Raw genomic sequence first — 19,374 nt, 5'->3', positions numbered from 1 at the left:
AGTTAAACATCCATGTCTTCTGCTGATTTAAACTGACTCACTGGTGGATCCACCAAGCAACAAACCCAGAGCAAGGAGCAGCAAGCAGGCAGGAGGCCAGGAACAGAGAGTGAGGCAGAAGTGGGGATAAAAACAGGACCTATCCTTTTCCATGGGGGTTAGTACTGCTCTAACTCACTCATCAGGTGAAACCACAGTCTCACTAAGAGCAGAAGGAATCGGACTGTTACCATGTGCTATGTAGGGAAGGGGTTGGTTAGAGAAACACTGTGTTTCCTTTGCCTCCCTCTCTCCCTCTTATAACACATTTCTTGGGAATGCTCATTTGTAACTCATTGTTTGCAAGCATAGAAGAAAAGTTTACAGAATGCCAAGATTTTATTTTCTGGGTACCTGCTAAAAGGCTTAATTCAGTGCTTTTTCAGCAAAGATTCTTGAAAGTTAGATGTTCTTTATTCAGTCCAAAACCGACAAGGCTAAAAGCACATTCTGCAGGTGGGAGATATTTTACCGCATTTCTTAAAATTTCAGATTTCATACTTCCATAGAGTTCTTAGGACAGATGCTTGTGTGGTAACCTTCCTCCACATGGGCACTTGTTTAGTAGCACAAAAATTGGTGTTCTTCAAATGGCACATGCACTCATGAATGTTAGAAATACATACATAGGTTAAAAGATTTTGAGACACACTGTGTGCTTCAGAAGTAAAGGAGAAATAATTCAAAAACACAAACACTGCAGCTTGAGTTTATGGCCAGACTCTGAACTGTGGTCATGTTTACTTGTTGCTGGTGAGCAGGAAATTGGGATTCCTAGTTTTGTATCGTGGGGCTGCTCTACTTGAATGATCACGAAGATATTGTATCTATCTAACAGAGACTATGGTAAGGGAGAATAGGAAACAAAGCAGGAAGAAAAATAACAGGCTGAATAACATTGCTGTAAACACAGTTCTCCAGCACATTGTACTCTATGTTGTGGGTATGAAGTGGGTAGAAAATACTACCAAAGAGCTTTTTTCCCCCATGTTGCATATAAGTAAAATAATTATGGTAATTAATTATGGTAACTTAGAAAATGTTTATTAGGAAATTGTGTTCAGGCTACAAGTGTCTAGTAAGGAAATGCCTCCATAGAGGATGTAACTACGCAAGAAACAAACACCTCCCTCCACCCCCATTGTACTTTTACATGGTCCATCTTATGTCAAGAAACAGCTGCACCTTCTAGAAGAATTTTACCCTTTGCTATGAAAAGGGATCATCTTGCTCAGGCAGTTAAATACCGATCAGTTGATCTTGGTAAGGTAATTTCCTTTTTCTTGTACTTTTTATATTCCACTTCCTTTCTTACTGTTATATTTCACTTCTCAACAATTAAACTAGTTCCAGCCAGGTGGCTACCTGTGCAGTACAGGCATGTGGGATGAGTAGCTCCTATGTACTGCAATACTTTCCTCTCTTACAGTGTCATTTACAACTAGATTTTTCCTGAAGTTTTGTCAGAGGTATTTTAATTCACCTCAGTCACAGCTTAGCATCCAGAGGGATATATTTTTCATTATTTTCTGGTTTGGTTTTTTTTTTTCTTTACATTTTCCTGCCTTAAAAGCTTTCCATTGTACTAATGTGTTTACAAATTGCCAGAAAACCCAACTGTTTTAATTGCTGAAATTATCATTCCATTTGTCATCTATAGAGCTAGAAAAGCCAAAGCTATGTTGCATTGCTATCACACAACATATTTAAGTGTGGGTAAGGAAGAGCTGTAGAGAAAACAGATTGAATAAAGAACTCCATGTTTTTTCTCTGGCTTCACTCACGGGGAAAGGAGGGCAAACTTCATTGGGAATGGACCAATTTTTCTTCAGTTAAGGAGAATGTTGTTGTGTATAAACCCAGTAGTGAGATACAGGCACCTCTAATCCATCCCTGGCTTGTTTGCAGATGGGACACCAAGTCCCATAAACTCTCCCAGCTGAAAGAGAAAAAATCATGCATGTCCTCCTTTATTCATTGTAAATTCTCAGAAAAAAAAAAAAATCAACCCTGCTAGCTTTTGAAAAAGCTTTAGGCAGCAGAGCAAAATGATAAATTTGCAGCACTGTAGAGGTCTTATTTTTATTAAATCGCTTGGATTCCTGAATCTACATTCAAAGATCCTAACTGTGTGTATTGGTTTGCGTGCCATAGTTTCAGTAGCAGGGTGGCTATGGGGTGGCTTCTGTGAGAAGCTGATAGAAGCTTTCTCCATGTCTGACAGAGCCAATGCCAGCCAATGCCATGCAAGATGGACCCACTGCTGGCCAAGTGACAATGGTAGCATCTATTAAGGAGGGGGGAAAAAAAAAAAAAAGGCAACTTCAGTCAGAGAAAGGAGTGAAAATACCTGAGAGAAACAACTCTGCAGACACCAAGGTCAGTGAAGAAGGAGGGGGAGTTGGTGCTCCAGGTACCAGAGCAGAGATTCCCCTGCAGCCCCTGGTGCAGCCCATGGTGAGGCAGGCTGTGCCCCTGCAGCCCACGGAGGTTAACGGGGGAGCAGATCTCCACCTGCAGCCCAGGGAGGAGCCCACGCCAGAGCAGGTGGATGCACCCGAAGGAGGCTGTGAGCCTGTGGGAAGCCCACACTGGAGCAGGCTCCTGGCAGGAGCTGTGGGCCCATGGAGAGAGGAGCCCATGCTGGAGCAGGTTTGCTGGCAGGACTTGTGACCCTGTGGGAGGGACCCACACTGGAGCAGCCTGTTCCTGAAGGACTGAACCTCATGGGAGGGACCTACACTGGAGCAGCGTGTGAAGAACTGCAGCCTGTGGGAAGGACTCATGTTGGAGAAGTTCGTGGAGGACTGTCTCTAGAGAGAGGAACCCCACGTTGGAGCAGGGGAAGAGTGTGAGGAGTCCTCCCCCTGAGGAGGAAGGAGCAGCAGAGACAATGTGCAATGAGCTGACCACAACCCCCATTCCACGTCCCCCTGCACTGCTGGAGGGGAGGAGGTAGAGAAATCAAGAGTAAAATTAAGCCTGGGAAGAAGGGAGAGGTTGGGGGAAGGTATTTTTAAGATTTGGTTTTATTTATCATTATCCTACTCTGATTAGATTGGTAACAAATTAATTCACCAAGTTGTGTCTGTTTTGCCCATGGCAGTAATTGCTGAATGATCTCTCCCTGTCCTTACCTTGACCCATGAGCTTTTCATCCTATTTCCTCTCCCCTGTCCAGCTGAGGAGAGATAGAGCAGCTTTGGTGGGCACCTGGCATCCAGCCAGGGTCAACCCACCACACCCTGACATTACCATCAAATAAGGATACTCTTGATGCTTGCTCAGGATACAGCTACAGCATCTTAAGCTGACATAAGGTGCTGTGTGCTATCACTGCCAACAAGGTGTGCTTCCTCATGCCCCTCGTTGCTGGTTCAGGAAGCTAACCAGATGAAAACCACCTAAAAGGAAAATTTTGGGGTTTTTACCAAATCAGTTCCCCGAACTGTGACAGTGTTTGTCACAAGTGTTGGTTCCTCTGCCTGGCAGAGGACAAGACCATGTGGCCAGAACACAAGACTACCAAGGCCTCGATTTAGACTGTTCTCAGCATTATAGCACACATATGCTCAAACCAGATTTAACCAAGTAAATTTGATTACTGAAAGCACTCCAGCTTTAACAGCATGAAGATCTGGGTGTGCTTATTTCCTCAGAGGGGATGTCCTTTGAGTGAAAGGCTAGAAATGAAGTTCTAAAATGATCAGTCTTTTATTTCACATCTGCATTAATGACCTTGGCACAGAAAACAGCAATGCATTAATGAAAGCTGCAGATGACAGAGTTGTATAAATCAAAGACATCATGCAAAAATAACTGATTTTGAAGAAGAATATGGGATGACAGTTACACAAAATGCAAGGTTACATGCTCAGAGATGGCTATTAATTATTTCTAACTTAAGGTGTGCTCTTAGAAGTAGGGGATGAAAAAGCCATGAGCTCCCTAATGGATTACAAAATGAGCATAAGCCACCAATGTGATACAGTTGTAAAAGGCACACATAATAACATAAATGCAGGAGATATAAGGAAATATTAATGCCATTGTACAAGCTGCTAGTGAATTTCTTCTTGTTATTTTTTAACTTTTTTCAGTTTTTTTCTATGTTCAAATAAGAGCAACATAACAGTAAAAAGCTGCATTTCAATGCTAGACACTGAGCCAGTCCTTAGGTAAGAAATCAGTAACTCCAATGTGTCAATTGCCTAATGAGATCCCAATTAAAGTGAACACAACAAAGTGCTTTGCCATGATCAGTCTAGCTAATAGTGTGTGACAACAAGCACCTCAGTCTACAGCAAAAGCTGTCCTTCCTGCAGATGGAAACTAGAGAAAATGAGAGCACTACGGCAAAGTATTTTTTACAGTGGTAATGCTGACATACCCAGATTTAGAAACTTGGTCATCATCTGTATTAACAGATGAACAAGAACTAAAGACAAAAATTACTTTGCATTTCCACATAACCTTATTCAGCCTTTAAAATAAATTAGCTTGTCAAAGTTCACAAACAAAACTGGGAACTGTTGGTTTAGTGCCATAAAAGCATCCACGACTATCCAAACTCCAACTCTAGCTCCCCCATCACAAGGAAGACGTGAACGATTTTGAATATTAAGGGAGTGGGAATCGGTGTGTATTTGCATCTGCCTTCCCCTGCATAACTTCAACAAACACCTGCGGAACATGTCGGTTTGAGAGCAACACACGGACTCGAAACCTCAGATAACCAAACCCCGCGATGGACCATCCCCACTCTGCCGCATTATACGTTTGCATATACACATAAATACACACATACACCTGCAGCTATATACAAGCACACATTTAAATCCATCAGTCCCTTGTTGGCAATTGCTCATATTGGTTTAACGGCCCCGCACCTCCGACCCCGCCGGCCCGGTGCGAGGTGCACAGGAGGCCACCCACCAAACCCCTCCGCCGTGCCCGGCCCGGGCCACGTCGCCCTCCAAGCGCTCGGTCCCGGGCACAGAGCACACAGCCCGCCCAGGCCTCAATCCCGGCCGTCCCCTCCCCTCTGAGCCCGCCCGGACGTCAATCCACGACTCCTACGGAAACGCGGAAGTCCCGGTACCTGGGTCCTACCTCGGCCGCGGAACAGCCAAAGCCACTGCCTCATCACAAATCCTCACCACCTTTCTCCGGTGCACTTTGTCCACCCCTCGGCCTCTCTTCTCCCCGCGACAGTCGGGTTCCGAGGCAGAAAACTCCCACTCCCTCCCCCGTAGCGGTCGGTGGGGCGTGTTTATTTTTCATTTGAGATCAGGCGCACCGCGGGCAGCTGAGGAGACGGAAGGAGCAGCGAAGACCCCTCGGGCGCCGGGTGGCGGTTGACGTGTCGGTGAGGAGCGGCCGCGGCTCTGAGGAGCATCATGTGAGTGATGAGTGAGCGGCCCCGCTGCGCCCCTCTCCCTTCCCCCAGCCCTAACCCGGTGCTTTCTCCTCGCTCTCCCCAGGTCGAAGGTCACCTTTAAAGTGACGCTCACCTCGGACCCCCGGCTGCCCTACAAAGTGTGAGTGCTGCGGGGGGTCGGGGCGCGCTGCGGTGCCGCTGCGTGACGCGAGGAGGCCGTGAACACCGGCGGTGGCAGCGCAAACATAGGCGCTCCTGAGCCGTGTGGCCTTTAATGGTCATCCTGACGGGGCTTTCCCATGAGTGGAAAAGGCATCTTTCCCTCCGTGTGAAGGCGAGAGGCGGTTTTCTGTTGTTGCTCGTCAGGGCCTTTATGCTTGGTGCTGTTGCCATGTGTATCTTTTTAGGCTTTGCTCTAGACCTTAAATAGAACATGCACACCTTTGGCAAGCATCTTGCCGCTGGCAAAAGTGAAGTTTTAATTAGTAGTTTAATAGCAAATAAAGTTGGTTTTCAGTTTGTCTTAGCAGTCATGTATTTACTTACATTATAATTTCAGGTTAAGTGTGCCTGAAAGTACACCTTTCACAGCTGTCTTGAAGTTTGCTGCAGAAGAAGTAAGTAGAAAGTGATGAGGTTCGTTTTTAACTTCTTGAACATTCCTGAAAGCAGAAGCTTTTTAATTGTAAAATAAAATGGTTAATTCAACACAAAGAACGTTCTTGTTAGATACACACGGACATAAGCTTAACTGATGTCAGTGTGGGCCTGCCAAAACTTTCAGAATCCTAAACTTAGCTGTTCTTGCACAATTTACACATCAACAGCAGGTATTAACAGGCTTTCTGTTCTTCTTTGCAATTAAATTAAGCCATTTTATATTAATAACATAAAAATTTATGAGACTGAATATAATTAAAAGATATTGATGTTGAATATTTAATATTTTAAATTGCTTATGTAGAATATCCAGAAAATTCTCTAGAATTATTCAGGAAATTCTTAAACTCTTCTTGAATTCAGTTCCAGCAATCTCTGGTGGTGGAAGGCATGGAATTTTTGATTATAGAAGGTATTGAGATTAGGCATATGGGCTGATAATGTGTTCTTTGGCTTCTGGGTGTTTGATCTTTCACATGGAATCCAAAACCTTAAAGGTGCTTAAATTGCCTATATAATGTATTTGAAGAGATGCAGCCTGTTTGTTTCAGATAAAGTGTACAGAGATTAAGAGATGTTCATCTGGGTGTAAACAGTAAAATAAAGTACTCGGAAGCATGATGTCTTTTTTCATCTAGTCAGCAAATTCAGCAGAGTCTGTTACTGCAGTTCCACCTCTGTCTTTTGGGGAAAACTTGGGAAATTTAGGGTTATTGAAAATTTAATTTGTTCAAGCATTGGAAGTGTAATAATTGGGAAGGATAACGGACTCCATGTCTTGAGTCTCCTTATGTTGTTAGTGTTCTACCACTGTGTGACAGAAGTTCTTAGTGGAAATACAGCTTGTGGGGGGAGGTTGTGGATTGTTTGTTGTAACATTACTTAAACAGAATAAAATATAGAATAATAAATGCTGTTGAAGATACTTGCTGATTTAGTTGCTTTTTTTACTATTTTTTTCCAGTTCTTTTTAATCTGAACTAATGTAGCAGTGCCCACACAACCCATACGTGGAGACCTAGAGTGAAAAGTCCAGTAGAACTCTGAAGTGCTGTTTCTGCTGTAGTTGTGGGCTGCTTCCAAAAGAGACAGTCCTCTTCCCCTTACGGTTCTTGTTACAGATTCCTGTCATCTCACACATGCCAGATTGAGGTCTGATGGAGTTGCACACTGGATCATTAATCAAAGGGTCTTTTTTGAAGGTTCTTTGCTGTATCAGTCAGTTGAATTCATTGTGTTTGTCAGGCTCACTTTTATTACTCCATCCACAAGCAGCATAAGCTGCTGTGGGGATGTTGTATCTTCCAACAATGACCCTGGCTGCTGCTTCTTTCCGTTCTGTCACCCCTTTGAACATACTGCCACAGGTTCATCTTCGACAGAGAGTATGAGTTCAGACTAAGCTATTTCTTCTTGCTGGTTTAGTCTTTACACGTGTTATTTCTCTGATCTGAATTTGTGCCATTGATGCTAACATGAGGGGCCATGAAAACTGAGTGGGACTGAGTAGTGGAGATACAACGAGGAGGGAGGGGCCATTTCTGGTGTGAGGATTGCCATCAAATCTGTTAACTTTACCTACTCATAGAACCACAGTGTTAGTGATAGGGTCCTCTGTGAAGTGGATTTAAAGAAGAGCTAATTACTTAAATATTCACATTTAACAAACCATTCTTTTAGTTGATGTATTTTGAGCATCCATGGGAGTTTTGCTGATTGACCTCAGACTGCTCTGGATCAGCATCTTTTTATAGAGCAATTGTAGATGTTTTTTGGGGGCTCACAAGAAACGTTGAAAATCTGTGATGGAATGTCAAAGAGCCCAGTGTTGTTAATACTCAGTAGAGTAATTCCATTAAATATCTATATGATAAACACTTTCTTTTAGAGAAAATACAAAGAACATTTTATTAACTCCACCACCACCGCCCCCCTGCCTCCCCAAACAGCGTGAAGTACTTTTGTATTAGCCAGTGTCAATAGAAATTAATAACATGAACGTATGGTTGATTTTTCAGAATGTGGTACTGTTTATAGTTGTCATTGCTGATGGGTTACTAAAGCCTTTTACATCTCTCTGAGACGAGGCAGAACTAAATGCTTTGTAAACAGAGAACAAAAAAGACTGTTAGACTCTTCCCCAGAAATGACGCTACTTTGATCCTTTGTGAACTGGCACTGAAAAGAATGAGAGATGATTTTTGTCTTCTATAAATCTTTTCTGTTCCTTGAATAGCACAGATTAATATTAACTTATGCTGTTTACCATGATTTACAGTATTCATGATACTGGTTTCACAGTACCTTATATAAAACATGTAAGAAAAAGATCAAACTGTAGCCCTGGATTTTGAACAAAAATGTTAGTTGGTCTCCAGGGGAAGTGCATTATCTCCTCAGCGATTAAAGCTCTTGGGACAGAGAAGGATTTAATTTTCGGCTGTTTAGCCGTAGCAAGTTTCTACTTAGCTTTTTTAGAGAGTCGTAAAGTTTGACCAAATCATAACCAGAATTCCCTGGAACAGTAGAACTGTAGCTGTGATATAGAATGGTCTTCTTATATATCAAGATTCAGTTACAGTGCTTTGTCAAAGGTTACAGTTTTTCCAAATAAAGTTTTCTGAATTATTTCATTGCACAAACAAAGGTGTGTCCCTTTTTGTTGGTTTGTTGTTTTTTTTTTTTTTTTCTTGGAAATAACTGAAATACATAACAGATTTTTTCCTGTCATCTCTAGCATATCACATAATATGTGAAAGTTCATTGTACACAATTCATGCCTGGCAGAACTGGAAGTGAAAGAAAGCTGAATCGTTAAATGGGGAGATCTTAGGAAGTCTCAGTCATACATATCAGTCTCAGCACTTCCCAATATATACATTTGGCAGTGATAATGCATTGGATAATGCAAATTTAACTCCCTTTTTTTAATTTTTTCTGTCTTACAGAGTATATATAAAAACATAGATTGAAATGTAGAGTATTGGAAACACTACTGTCTTCAGTTTTATCTGTTTATGGTTCTTTCCACAATTGTCACAACTTATTGTGACAGTGTTAATTTTCTCACTTACAGTGTATGGTATCTATTGTTTTTTTCCTTCATGTGTTAGAGCTACTTGGTACTTAACCTCAGGTGTACATTTGCAGAATACTTACAAAAAAACCTCTCTTAACCTTTGTGGAATTATTACTAAAACAGTAATCCATTTCCATTGAATAAATTTCATTCTTTCATAAACATGTATATTTTTGCAACTATTCTATTGTTTTTCTAATGTTAATCTTCATAGATTGATGCTAAAATACTATGGTTTAATGCACTTATCTGCTTTTCTTTGCGCCAAAAGGAGTTGAGCTTATTGCCATAGAGGATTTTTGTCATCCCTGTAAAAGTGAGAAAGGAGTATAATTGTTGGTGTATGATTGTCGTCTTTTCCTTATAATTTGACTGTAGATACTGACAAATGTATTTCCTAGCATTGGAGGCAGTCAGTTGTGTTGCAGCCTCAGTTACCAATTCATAAGGTTTTTAAAGGAAACAGTCTCTTTTTTTTTTTTTTTAAAGTGTGTGAGTTTGGGTCTGGATGTTACCCAGTTTGATTTCATAGAAAGCCAAGGGATTATCTGCTGAATACAGAACTCCTTTGCTACTTGAGTATCCATTTGACTTTGTATCACAGAAAGGTTGTATGTTTTCAGCATGGGAAACATACACTTAGCAACCACAGGAAGGACTTTTGATTTAAGTAGTGAACCATATTGCACCAAATTATGTGTAATTATTTCCAATGGTAGTTTCCCTTTCTGTATTATACTTGTGATGATTTTCATGTGATGACAACTGTTGCTTTTTGGACCGGTATTTTGGCCTAAGATAACAAAAGTGGTTTATTCTCTTCTAATGCGGTACAATATGAAGCAATAAGAGAATCTTAACTAGTGCTTCACTGACTGGTTGCCACAGAGTTCTCATGTGCACCTAGTTTATTGGTATCAGATTGACCTCCTGAAAAGCAAAATGACACAAAATGAGTAGAGATGTCCATCCTCCTGTGAATGTTCCATCCCTTTCATGCTTTGTTGTGTATCAGAAGAGACAGAGGAGAAATGAGAAGAGGCACTTCACATTCTAGAATTTGTTTTCAGGCTTTTTCAGATGATTTATGATGAAAGATCCATGGTATCACTTAGTTATAATGGAAACCTGCTTGTTGAAAAATAACTTGTGTTAAACATACATTTCCTACTTGTTCAGGGTTTTCTGTGTTTTATTCCTTTATTTTCTTATTGGAGATGGACTCATTTCAGGAGGCAGGACTTAATATGATGGACTTTAATAACACTGTTCAAACCTTATAAACTCATCTTCTCCTATTATGAAAAAAAACCCCAACCCCCCAAGAAAAAAACCCAAAACAAATCTGTTAAAAGATTTCTCCTTAGGCTGCTAAGTCAAGATTCCCAAAGTTAATGAACTTGAGAATGAAGGCTTGCTTTCTTCAGCATATGATATGTATGCATAAGCTATTATGAGGTGGTATATTGGTTTTTATGTTCTTACTATTAAATATGTAGCTTCTGTTTTATCAACTTCATTATTCAGCTCTTGGTCTGAAGACAAATTCTTACTTTCCTCACGACCTTTCTACAGTGACAATGGTATCTAACTAATTTTTTGTGAAAACAACCATTTTTGTGTCATCCTGCAATATGAGGAGGTGATATGACTTACCTGCTATGGATAAAAAGCTAAGAGAAATCAAGTAAAAAAAAAAAACCTGCTAATTTTGTGTGTATGGAGATAAATAGGGCCGTTTTTCAGTAAACTAATAAGTACTGTATTCAGGTATGGTTTCTGAGAGCTTTAGCTATTGCTGTTAGAGTTTTCTACAAATCAGACCTAAAAATCTTGAGTTGAGCAATCAGAAAATGAGGAAAGCACAACTAGTGAATGCCATTGAAAGGCATGGCTGAGTGACTTGTTCAGAAGACGGGAGAGCTCTGCAGTTCTTCCAGGGAAGCAGTCAGTGTTAGCGTTCATAGTTATCTCCCCTTTTTCTTATGCAATATGGAGAGGAGGATGAAGTGCTTTGAGAGGAGGTTTCACTGATACCTGCTAATTGCAGAGACACCAGTCTTTTACCTTGTGGGTTGTTCATTGTGCTAAGTAAAGGAAGTCCAAGGAGCAACCTTTGGTCTTCAGACCAGCCAAGTGGCACTGACTGACGTGTACCACCCTACCTTTTCTGTTGCGTGTGGTCCAACCACATTACGTAGTCCAGGATTTTTTTCTGACCCTGCCTGGCTCCCTCTAGTCCTGAGAAATAATTATTTTTGGCTTCCCCATCTCAGTTCAGGTCTTCTGAAATAGTTTGAAGCCAGCATGCAATGCATCCCCACCTGAGTAGGGTTTTTCATGTGGTAAAACTGACCGCATATGATGTGCGTGGAGGTGTGGTACTGTGGAGACACATGGTGGTGATTGAGGCTACAAAGCCTGCTTAGGCTGCTGTCAGAAATCTGAGGAGGGAACCAGATCTGATGCAGTGCTGTTAGTGTGCTTCCTTTTGTAAGCAAGTCCTGGAGTGAACTCTTCTCTTGGAGCAGTGCAGCTGGAGAGCTCCCAATAGACCCAGAGAGAAAGCTAGGAGATAGGTCAAAATAAACCAAAATTAGCTCAAACTAATTCTTGTTTAACTCCTGTTAGACGTAACAGGTATGCATCTTAGGAGTTAGGTATTCCTTTATTTAGTATAATAAAAACTAATATTAATTTTACAGGTGCTGAACTTTTATATTTTATCCAATGAGTGATAATAATTGGATTTAATTAGTTGTTTAGTACTGCAAATTTTGCATTCTGTATTGAGGTGTCTAATCAACTTTGAGTTTCAGCCTTTATTTAGCTATATCTATAAATCTGAGGGGAATCTTTTATCATAATGCTTTGGTACCTGAACCAGCTGAAATTATAATTGCTTTGAATATTCACCATATATTTTCTGCTTTAACTATGTCTCTTATGTTATTTTGTCCTACTTTTATTTTCTTTAGTTCAAAGTTCCTGCAGCAACAAGTGCCATTATAACAAATGGTAAGAATATAGTTTATGTATTTTTTTAATAGTTTTTTTATTGTCGTTTCAGTGAAGGGGTACTGATAAAAGCAAAAGTGTCTTTTGTTTCATGACCATTACAGACTGCAAACTGAATTTAATAATACTACAGCATTATTTAGATTGCTTATGCATGGGATGAAGGTGTTAAACCACTAATACTGTTAATTTGGTTTTGTCCAAATATATAACTTGGATTTTCTGTGCTGAAGGTTTCTTGTTAGCTCCTGTGATAAGACTGTTTTTCGTTACAGGAAATAGCTGCATGAAGACCTGATGTAATAATTATATCTTGTCGGTATATTACATTTTTTGAGCTATAAGTTTAGTGTAGTAAATTGTAATATGTCAGTTTCATCTTCTCTTTTTTTCTCTTCTTTTTTTATTTTTTTTTTTTCTAGATGGTATAGGAATAAACCCTGCACAGACAGCAGGTAAGTTATTTATGAAGCCCAGTATTAAAAACCTCAGTTATTTTTCTTTTAAACTAATGCCTAGCACTCGGGGTTGATTTATATTTTAAGTTTTGATTTCTTAAATGGGAGAAGCATTACTCAGTAGTTGGAAACTACAGTCAGTGTAGTGTGTAAAAGGTTAAATCCGCAGAACTGTTGTTCAGTGTTTGTTTAGGTCTGTGAAAAAATGGGGCACTTCTGATCTTCAGAGCTTAGCTATTTAGTGTGCTGTTTTAAAGAGTGATACTGTATTACATGCTACTGAAATAAGTAATAGCTATATTTTTCCCCACTGTTACCTCGTTCAATAGTATATGCTATTTTAGCAGCACTTCTGATGAGATATATTTAAAAAACAATACTCAGTTTTAGAGCAGGAACTCTAGGTGCTTTGGAAAGCATGTTTTCATGAAGAGAGGATCTTCTTGCTGATATCCCTCTTGTTCTCACCAAGCGATTCTGTGTGAGAAATCTGCTTTCAGCTGTGGAGGCTTGCCATGAGACAAGAGTTTATCTTTGTCAGAGAAAAGTGTAAAACTTTTTCCCCGTCACCTCCTGATACATGGAAACGTAGTACAGATGTTGACTTGTACTAATAATGGTCTGCTGTCTGGAAGCAGGCTTCTGTGGACTTGTTCTCGAAAAGCTATACTTTAAAATTAATTTGGAAATTCTTACAGTAATCTCATTTTAACTCATTTGAGATGAGAATTATGGTGGAGTGGAGTATCTTGTTAGGGAAGAAATGTTCATAACTTTCTACTAAGAAATAATAGAAATGGCTTTGGTGCTTGTGGTACCCAGTCATCCAGTGAAAACTATGAATCTTACTGTGAATTTTACTGCTGCTTGCAAACATGATGAACAGTTGATGGAGACTTGCTGCTTCTCTGCTTTTTGCTTGAAATCTCTGCCAGGTCTCATTCATTTGTGCTCTCTGCCAGTCATTATTGAAGATACCACACCATTTTTTTTCAGATCTAAAGAGAGAATAAGAAAGCAAGGTATTATCAGCATACTTAGCTATGTAAGGTAAATAGTATAAAGTAAATCCTTGCAGAGCACATAATACTATCCGATGGTTAGAAGAGCAGTTGCTTGACATTTAGGGAATTACTTGGAGTTGTAAAAGGAACCATTTAAGTGTAGTGACCCATTTCTGAGGTCCGTGATTGCATCAACAACACTTGAAAATGAAGATCAAGTGAGTATGTGGCTTTCTGCTCCACTGGGGCTTTCTGTCCTTCCTGGACTTGTTTTAGGACACTTGGATTATGGTTTGACAGGTGTACTGTCTCAGGCAGATTCCTCAGCTGATGCTGTCCTCACCATGATCCCATGACCAAGTGTATTAAAACTAGGTAATAAAACTAATAATTTAGTTTAGCTACTAGATCATCAACCACATGTAAAGCCACATTTTTACATGACCAGTCAAGAATACTTAGGCGAAACAGGGAAAAGTCAGTTGTTTAAGGTATACTTATACTGTTTCTCTTGCTCAAAAGTATACTTTCATTTTGTGTGATGTAGTTAAAATTAGTTGTAGCTTAATCTGGCAAAATAAATGTGTTTAGGACTACTCGACTCCTGAATGAAAACATGCTTGCAGCTATGCATATTGAATTCACATCTCTAATTGATTTGTTTTACCTCTCCTAATTTTTGTAAATGTTGAGGAATTATTCAGTAGTAGTATAAGACAGCATCTCATAATCAAGGACCAGGTAAATCAGGAGCATTTAGATGCAAAATGTTTTCATCACAGTCTTAATCTTATCTGCAAATGTAAGGTTTAGGCACATGGATTGCACATGGGTTAATTTTTTTAACACAGAAGGTACCATCACCCTGACAATGCTGTGTGATGTTGCCCTTAATCTGGGGGGAAAAAAAAAAACCAAACACAACCCAAAAAACACCCCCCCCTCCCCCCCCCCCCCCCCAAAAAAAAAAAAAAAAAATTACCTATGCCAAACCAAAATTCCTCCTCAGTTTAAAAGTAAACATCTAATTTAAATTAACCTGATGTTCAGCCTTATTAATTGATATCTCAGAAATTTTGTAGGGTAAACCATACTTTTTTTCCCCTTCTTTTTTTTCTGCTTTTTTTTACATATATTAAAGTTCCTGTAGATTGAACAGTTGCATTAGTCTTCAAAAACTTCCCAAAATAAGATGATCTATGAATAAAATCTTAGTAATCCTTGAGGATTTCAGAGGTTTTGCACTGTTCCACTATTTCCTCACCTTTCTGAATAAAACTACTCCTCAAGTATGACTTTCTCTCATTCTCCCTACACGATTCCCTGGAGCAGGGGAAATGAAAGCTGAAAAAGCTAGGTTTAAGACTTAATTCCTGTATTGATTTCAATTTTAAATCCTTGATACTTCAGGGAATAGTATGCCATAACTTTAATAAAACCACAGATATTAATGATGGAAACAGACTGAGAGGTGGGGAGAGCTTCTGTCTGCATGAGATGCAGTTGTGGCCTCTTTTAAGATTTTTAGAGTTTTATGATGGCCATTGCAATATGGATACTTTTTACCTGGATTAGTAAGCTTAGTTCTCCAGTTTGCTGGTGTGACAGATTTATGTTCAGTGGGTTTTATAGATCTCTTCGGTATGTGGTCTTGGCAGATATCTAAAAACAGAACATCTTCTGATAACACATTCTTTTGAACTGATTTTCTGATACTTATTATATTGAGTAAGTAGAACGGTTTTGATCCTGATCCCTGTGATGGAAAAGTGAAATTTGAAAAAGTGTAGCTTTGTTCCAATATGGTAATAACTTGAACAAATGTTAAATACCTTATTTTTTATGAGAGCAGTCTTTATCCCTGAAGTGTGGTGCTTAGGAGGGAAATACAGTTATTCTGCTTTTACAAGTCAGGACAAAGATGAATAAGAATAGGTAGATATTATTAAAACCTGGTATTGTAGAATTACGTATAGTCAGTTTCATGCAGTAGCAGTATGAAGTTAAAAAAAAAGTTCCATGTAGTAATTAAGTAATGCATCACTTTTAGCAATGTGGTTTCATTTTCAAATGTTACATTTAATAGAAGAAAATAGCAGCGTGAATGACAATCCTGAATACATGCAGAAAATATTATAGATGTCTAAGTATTAGAAACTTCTGATTTTCATACTATGCCCTCTTGAAAAGACTATCATGATTAAGACTATATGGTCATAAATAGGAAGTTCAAGATTTTTTTATGCTAAAATGAGACTGACTTATGGTTGGATATGTGGAAAGCCTTCCTAAAAGAAAAGTACACTTGAAGTTCTGAAGATAGAAGCAGGTAAGTACTGAACCAAGGAAAGAATTAAAAATCAGTATATGCACGAATGACCTCAAGATAAAAAAAATAATTATGGAGAAGTAAAACTTCATTTCCCAGTCTTGAAGTTATTATGGTGTATAAGTGAAATCAGACATTCAGGTGTGTAACTGCAAAGTTTGAAAAGCCAGAGCCTGCAAGTCTTATTAGATAACTTTGGGTCTGGTATTTTTATTTTAAAATATCTTTGGAGTAAGAGGTATAAGATGAAATTCCATGGAAACATAAAAAATATATTTCTGGTATATTCGAGGAGTTACTACAAAGATGTTAAACACTGACCTAACATTATTATCCTTTAAATGTGTATGTTTGTTTAGGTAATGTTTTGTTTGGTTGGTAACACACTCTGTTTTGTTTGTTTGTTTAGGAAATGTATTTCTAAAGCATGGTTCAGATCTACGGATTATTCCCAGAGATCGAGTTGGGAGTTCTTAACATCTCCCAAAAGCTTTGGAATAAGTGACATTGCTGTGCAGCAAAGGTCTATTTATTTTGGAACTCCAAAATGCAACTAATGAATTGGCCTTTTTTAAAGCTAGCAAAAATAACTTCCCAGGATTTGATTTTCTTTTGAAACAGAGATAAGGTATTATTTTCTTGTTAAAATATATTACCTCATGCACTGATTCTTGCCCGACTAGTAGAAGAATGGGCTGATTGGAAAGATGGAGTTCTCTATAGGTGTTACTGACGCCACAAGGGTAAAACACACAGCCACAATCAATGGATATTTAAAATACTGGATATTGTTGAACCTACTTTGTGGAAGGGGGAACTGTGTTATGATTTTGCTACAAAGAAATTGTTCCTACTGAGTGCTAAAACTTTTTTTTCTTTTATTTTTTTCTAAACTTCCATGTTTAGTGGAACAGTTTTCACATGGTTCAAGTATTAAGCTCAAATAGAAGGGAAATTTCAGGGGTTTATTGCTCAAATAAGTTAATAACTGCCAAATGTTCCAAAGTAATTGTAAGATTTAATTGCTGCAAATATTTTAGATAAAAGAGAAATCGGAGGTTTCCGTGTATTAGTACTTCATTTGATGTATTGTGAAGTTAAATTAAATGCAGTTTCAGAGAATTTATGAGACCTAATCTCTTCACATGTGCCATCAGCTGAGAAGAATTGCAGCATAATTTGGGAATACATAGGTACTGATCAAATATGTCATTCCTTTTTCAGTAAACTAATACTGGTTCTTTCTAAAAGTCTTGTTTTGTTACCGCATGTTACATGGGAAACAGCATAGAATTCACTGAAATGTTTGTATTCAGATTATATGTTTCTTGCTTATAAGTTGCCAGGGGTAAACTGTCAATTGTGTATTTTAATTAGAGAAATTGCTGCTTTTCTTGAACTGGTAATCTCCTTTGTGATTTTATATATTTGGCAAAAACTTACCCTATTGCATTTTTTTCTGTCCTGAGTTTAACAGAAAGAACAATGGGCAACGTAGTGCTTGGTTTAATGAATATTGTCACAAATACAACTGTCCTGTGCAATAACTGTGCTCTAGAAAGATGTTCAGATAATGTGTCAGATAGTACAGAAGTACAAAATGCCCTTCCGAGTGCGTGTAAATTGAGTATATAGAAGAAGACTCTTCTGAAAGTGATACTTGACTATAAAATTTTCCAGCTCTAAGATGAATTGTAAAATTCTGGATTTTCCTTTATTTTAATAAACAATTATGTGAAAAAAAGTACAAACTTTGTTCCTCTTTCATATTATTGATTAGATTTTGACAATAATTAAAAACTCTGCCCTTTAACCTTCTAATCAATATGCTATGAGATTCATTTCAAGCCAAAATATTCCTATTATGCAGAATTCTACAGAACACTGCCCTTAAAGGGCAGAGTGCATAGTTTCTATTAATCTAATACCACAGTATAATTAGGATGAGCCAAATTAATTGCTTGTAATTTTTGCCTGCAAATCTCTTTCCTGAATACCTGAAAAAACACCTGATACTGGAATATAACAAACAGGAACCCTTTTTTTCTTCTAGTCTAAAGGCACTGTATAGCTTTTGAAAGGCCGTCATGGTTAAATGCGTTTTGAAACTAAGATACTCTGATGTTTATGTAAAGGAGGGTTATGTGAAAATGATTTCAGATCATGTCTAACATTTCTTACGCTGTTACTTAGGTAATAACACAAGTAGCATAAAATACTTGACATACTGCATTGCCAGTAGTTTATGTAACGTGCAAAGGGTTTGTTCATGTGGAGCAATAATGGTCTTTATAGTACTTTCTGTGTTCATTACACCTTTGTCTCAATATGGTCTCTAAAATCTGAACATACCTTTTCTATTTGGTAAAGAGACTTGATTTCAGTAGTAAAACGTACTTAGCAGGTGTTTGCAAGCTGATTTGTTGTTTGCAAGTTCCTTTTATTATGTCTAATTCGTGTTTGACATGGTTATATAGGAAAAATTTAAGTTTAGAAGCAGACTTCCTAGGGCTTGGAAGTTGTCATAAGATTATGAAAAGCGCTCTGTTCTTAGACTTGTACTAATTTGTCTAACCATACTTTAAGACATATTTTGGAAATCAACTGCCTGGAGTTTGATTGTCTTTGGTCATAATTTGACTGGTGTTAAATGAAAGACTTATGTTGTTTGTGATTAACTTTGTCACGCCTTTGATGAAGTCAATTTAAAGGATCTTTTTTTCTGTATTTTATATTTCTAAAGGGATGGCTGGTTTCTGTTACAAAGATATTCTGTGAGGAGAAATTTTGTAGAATCATAAATGTGAAAAGTCTCACCAAAACTTTTAAAGAGCTGTAATCATTCTTTTGGTTTATACAATGTTATAGAAGTCTTACTTTTCTTAAATCTATTATTTGATAGAACTTGAAGATATCACAGAAATTTTTCAGGGAGGGAAGCACAATGATCTAATGAAGTATAGAAGAACTGGAAGAGTTAGGAAATGGCCCCGATAATAGTTCTGTCAGTACTATGGCTTTCTTCCTCGTGTTCCCAAGTCACAAAATCCAACTATATTCTGTGTTTGAGATTAAAAGACCATTTTCCTCTCTTGTTGCTATTAAGTAATAACTAAAAATTGTTGACAGCAGGTCTCAAAAATTGAGAATTTTTCTTCTTTGTGTTTTGGTTGATGCTGAAAACCCAGCTCCTGCTGCTGCTGCAGCGATACAATGAGCAGTCGGAGCGAGAGAAGGCGCCGTGCCAGTACGACGGCAGAATGTCAGTGGACTCGGAAGGTGCTGGGGGCACAGCAGTCCTTTGTATGGCAGCATGTGGGTCGCCGTCAAATGGAGCACTTTAATGGGGCAGTGGAAAAAACTAAATCCTGCAGTCATCCTGGTAGTGCTGTGGAGACTGTTTCAAT

At 38.6% G+C, this 19,374-nt stretch overlaps 1 protein-coding gene across 1 annotated transcript; it reads left to right on the top strand.

Annotated features, from left to right (window-relative positions):
- The first annotated feature begins 5,138 nt into the window (after positions 1-5,138).
- On the top strand, positions 5,139-17,718 carry UFM1 (ubiquitin fold modifier 1). The gene is made up of 6 exons (XM_074815804.1): positions 5,139-5,440; positions 5,523-5,579; positions 5,979-6,036; positions 12,137-12,176; positions 12,599-12,631; positions 16,377-17,718. Coding segments are annotated over exons 1-6 (258 nt in total). The 5' UTR covers positions 5,139-5,438; the 3' UTR covers positions 16,445-17,718.
- Positions 17,719-19,374: the final 1,656 nt, after the last annotated feature.

Source organism: Strix aluco, chromosome 2 (genome assembly GCF_031877795.1).
Source record: "Strix aluco isolate bStrAlu1 chromosome 2, bStrAlu1.hap1, whole genome shotgun sequence".
Classification (NCBI taxonomy): domain Eukaryota; kingdom Metazoa; phylum Chordata; class Aves; order Strigiformes; family Strigidae; genus Strix; species Strix aluco.
Note: the sequence above shows the minus strand (reverse complement) of the source record. Positions and strands in the feature narration are given on the sequence as shown.

Bases quoted from the DNA above. Each gene is read 5' to 3' on its own strand.
- UFM1 (XM_074815804.1), top strand. The intron at 5,580-5,978 runs GTGAGTGCTGCG...TTATAATTTCAG, and splicing joins CCCCGGCTGCCCTACAAAGT to GTTAAGTGTGCCTGAAAGTA. The intron at 12,632-16,376 runs GTAAGTTATTTA...TTGTTTGTTTAG, and splicing joins AAACCCTGCACAGACAGCAG to GAAATGTATTTCTAAAGCAT.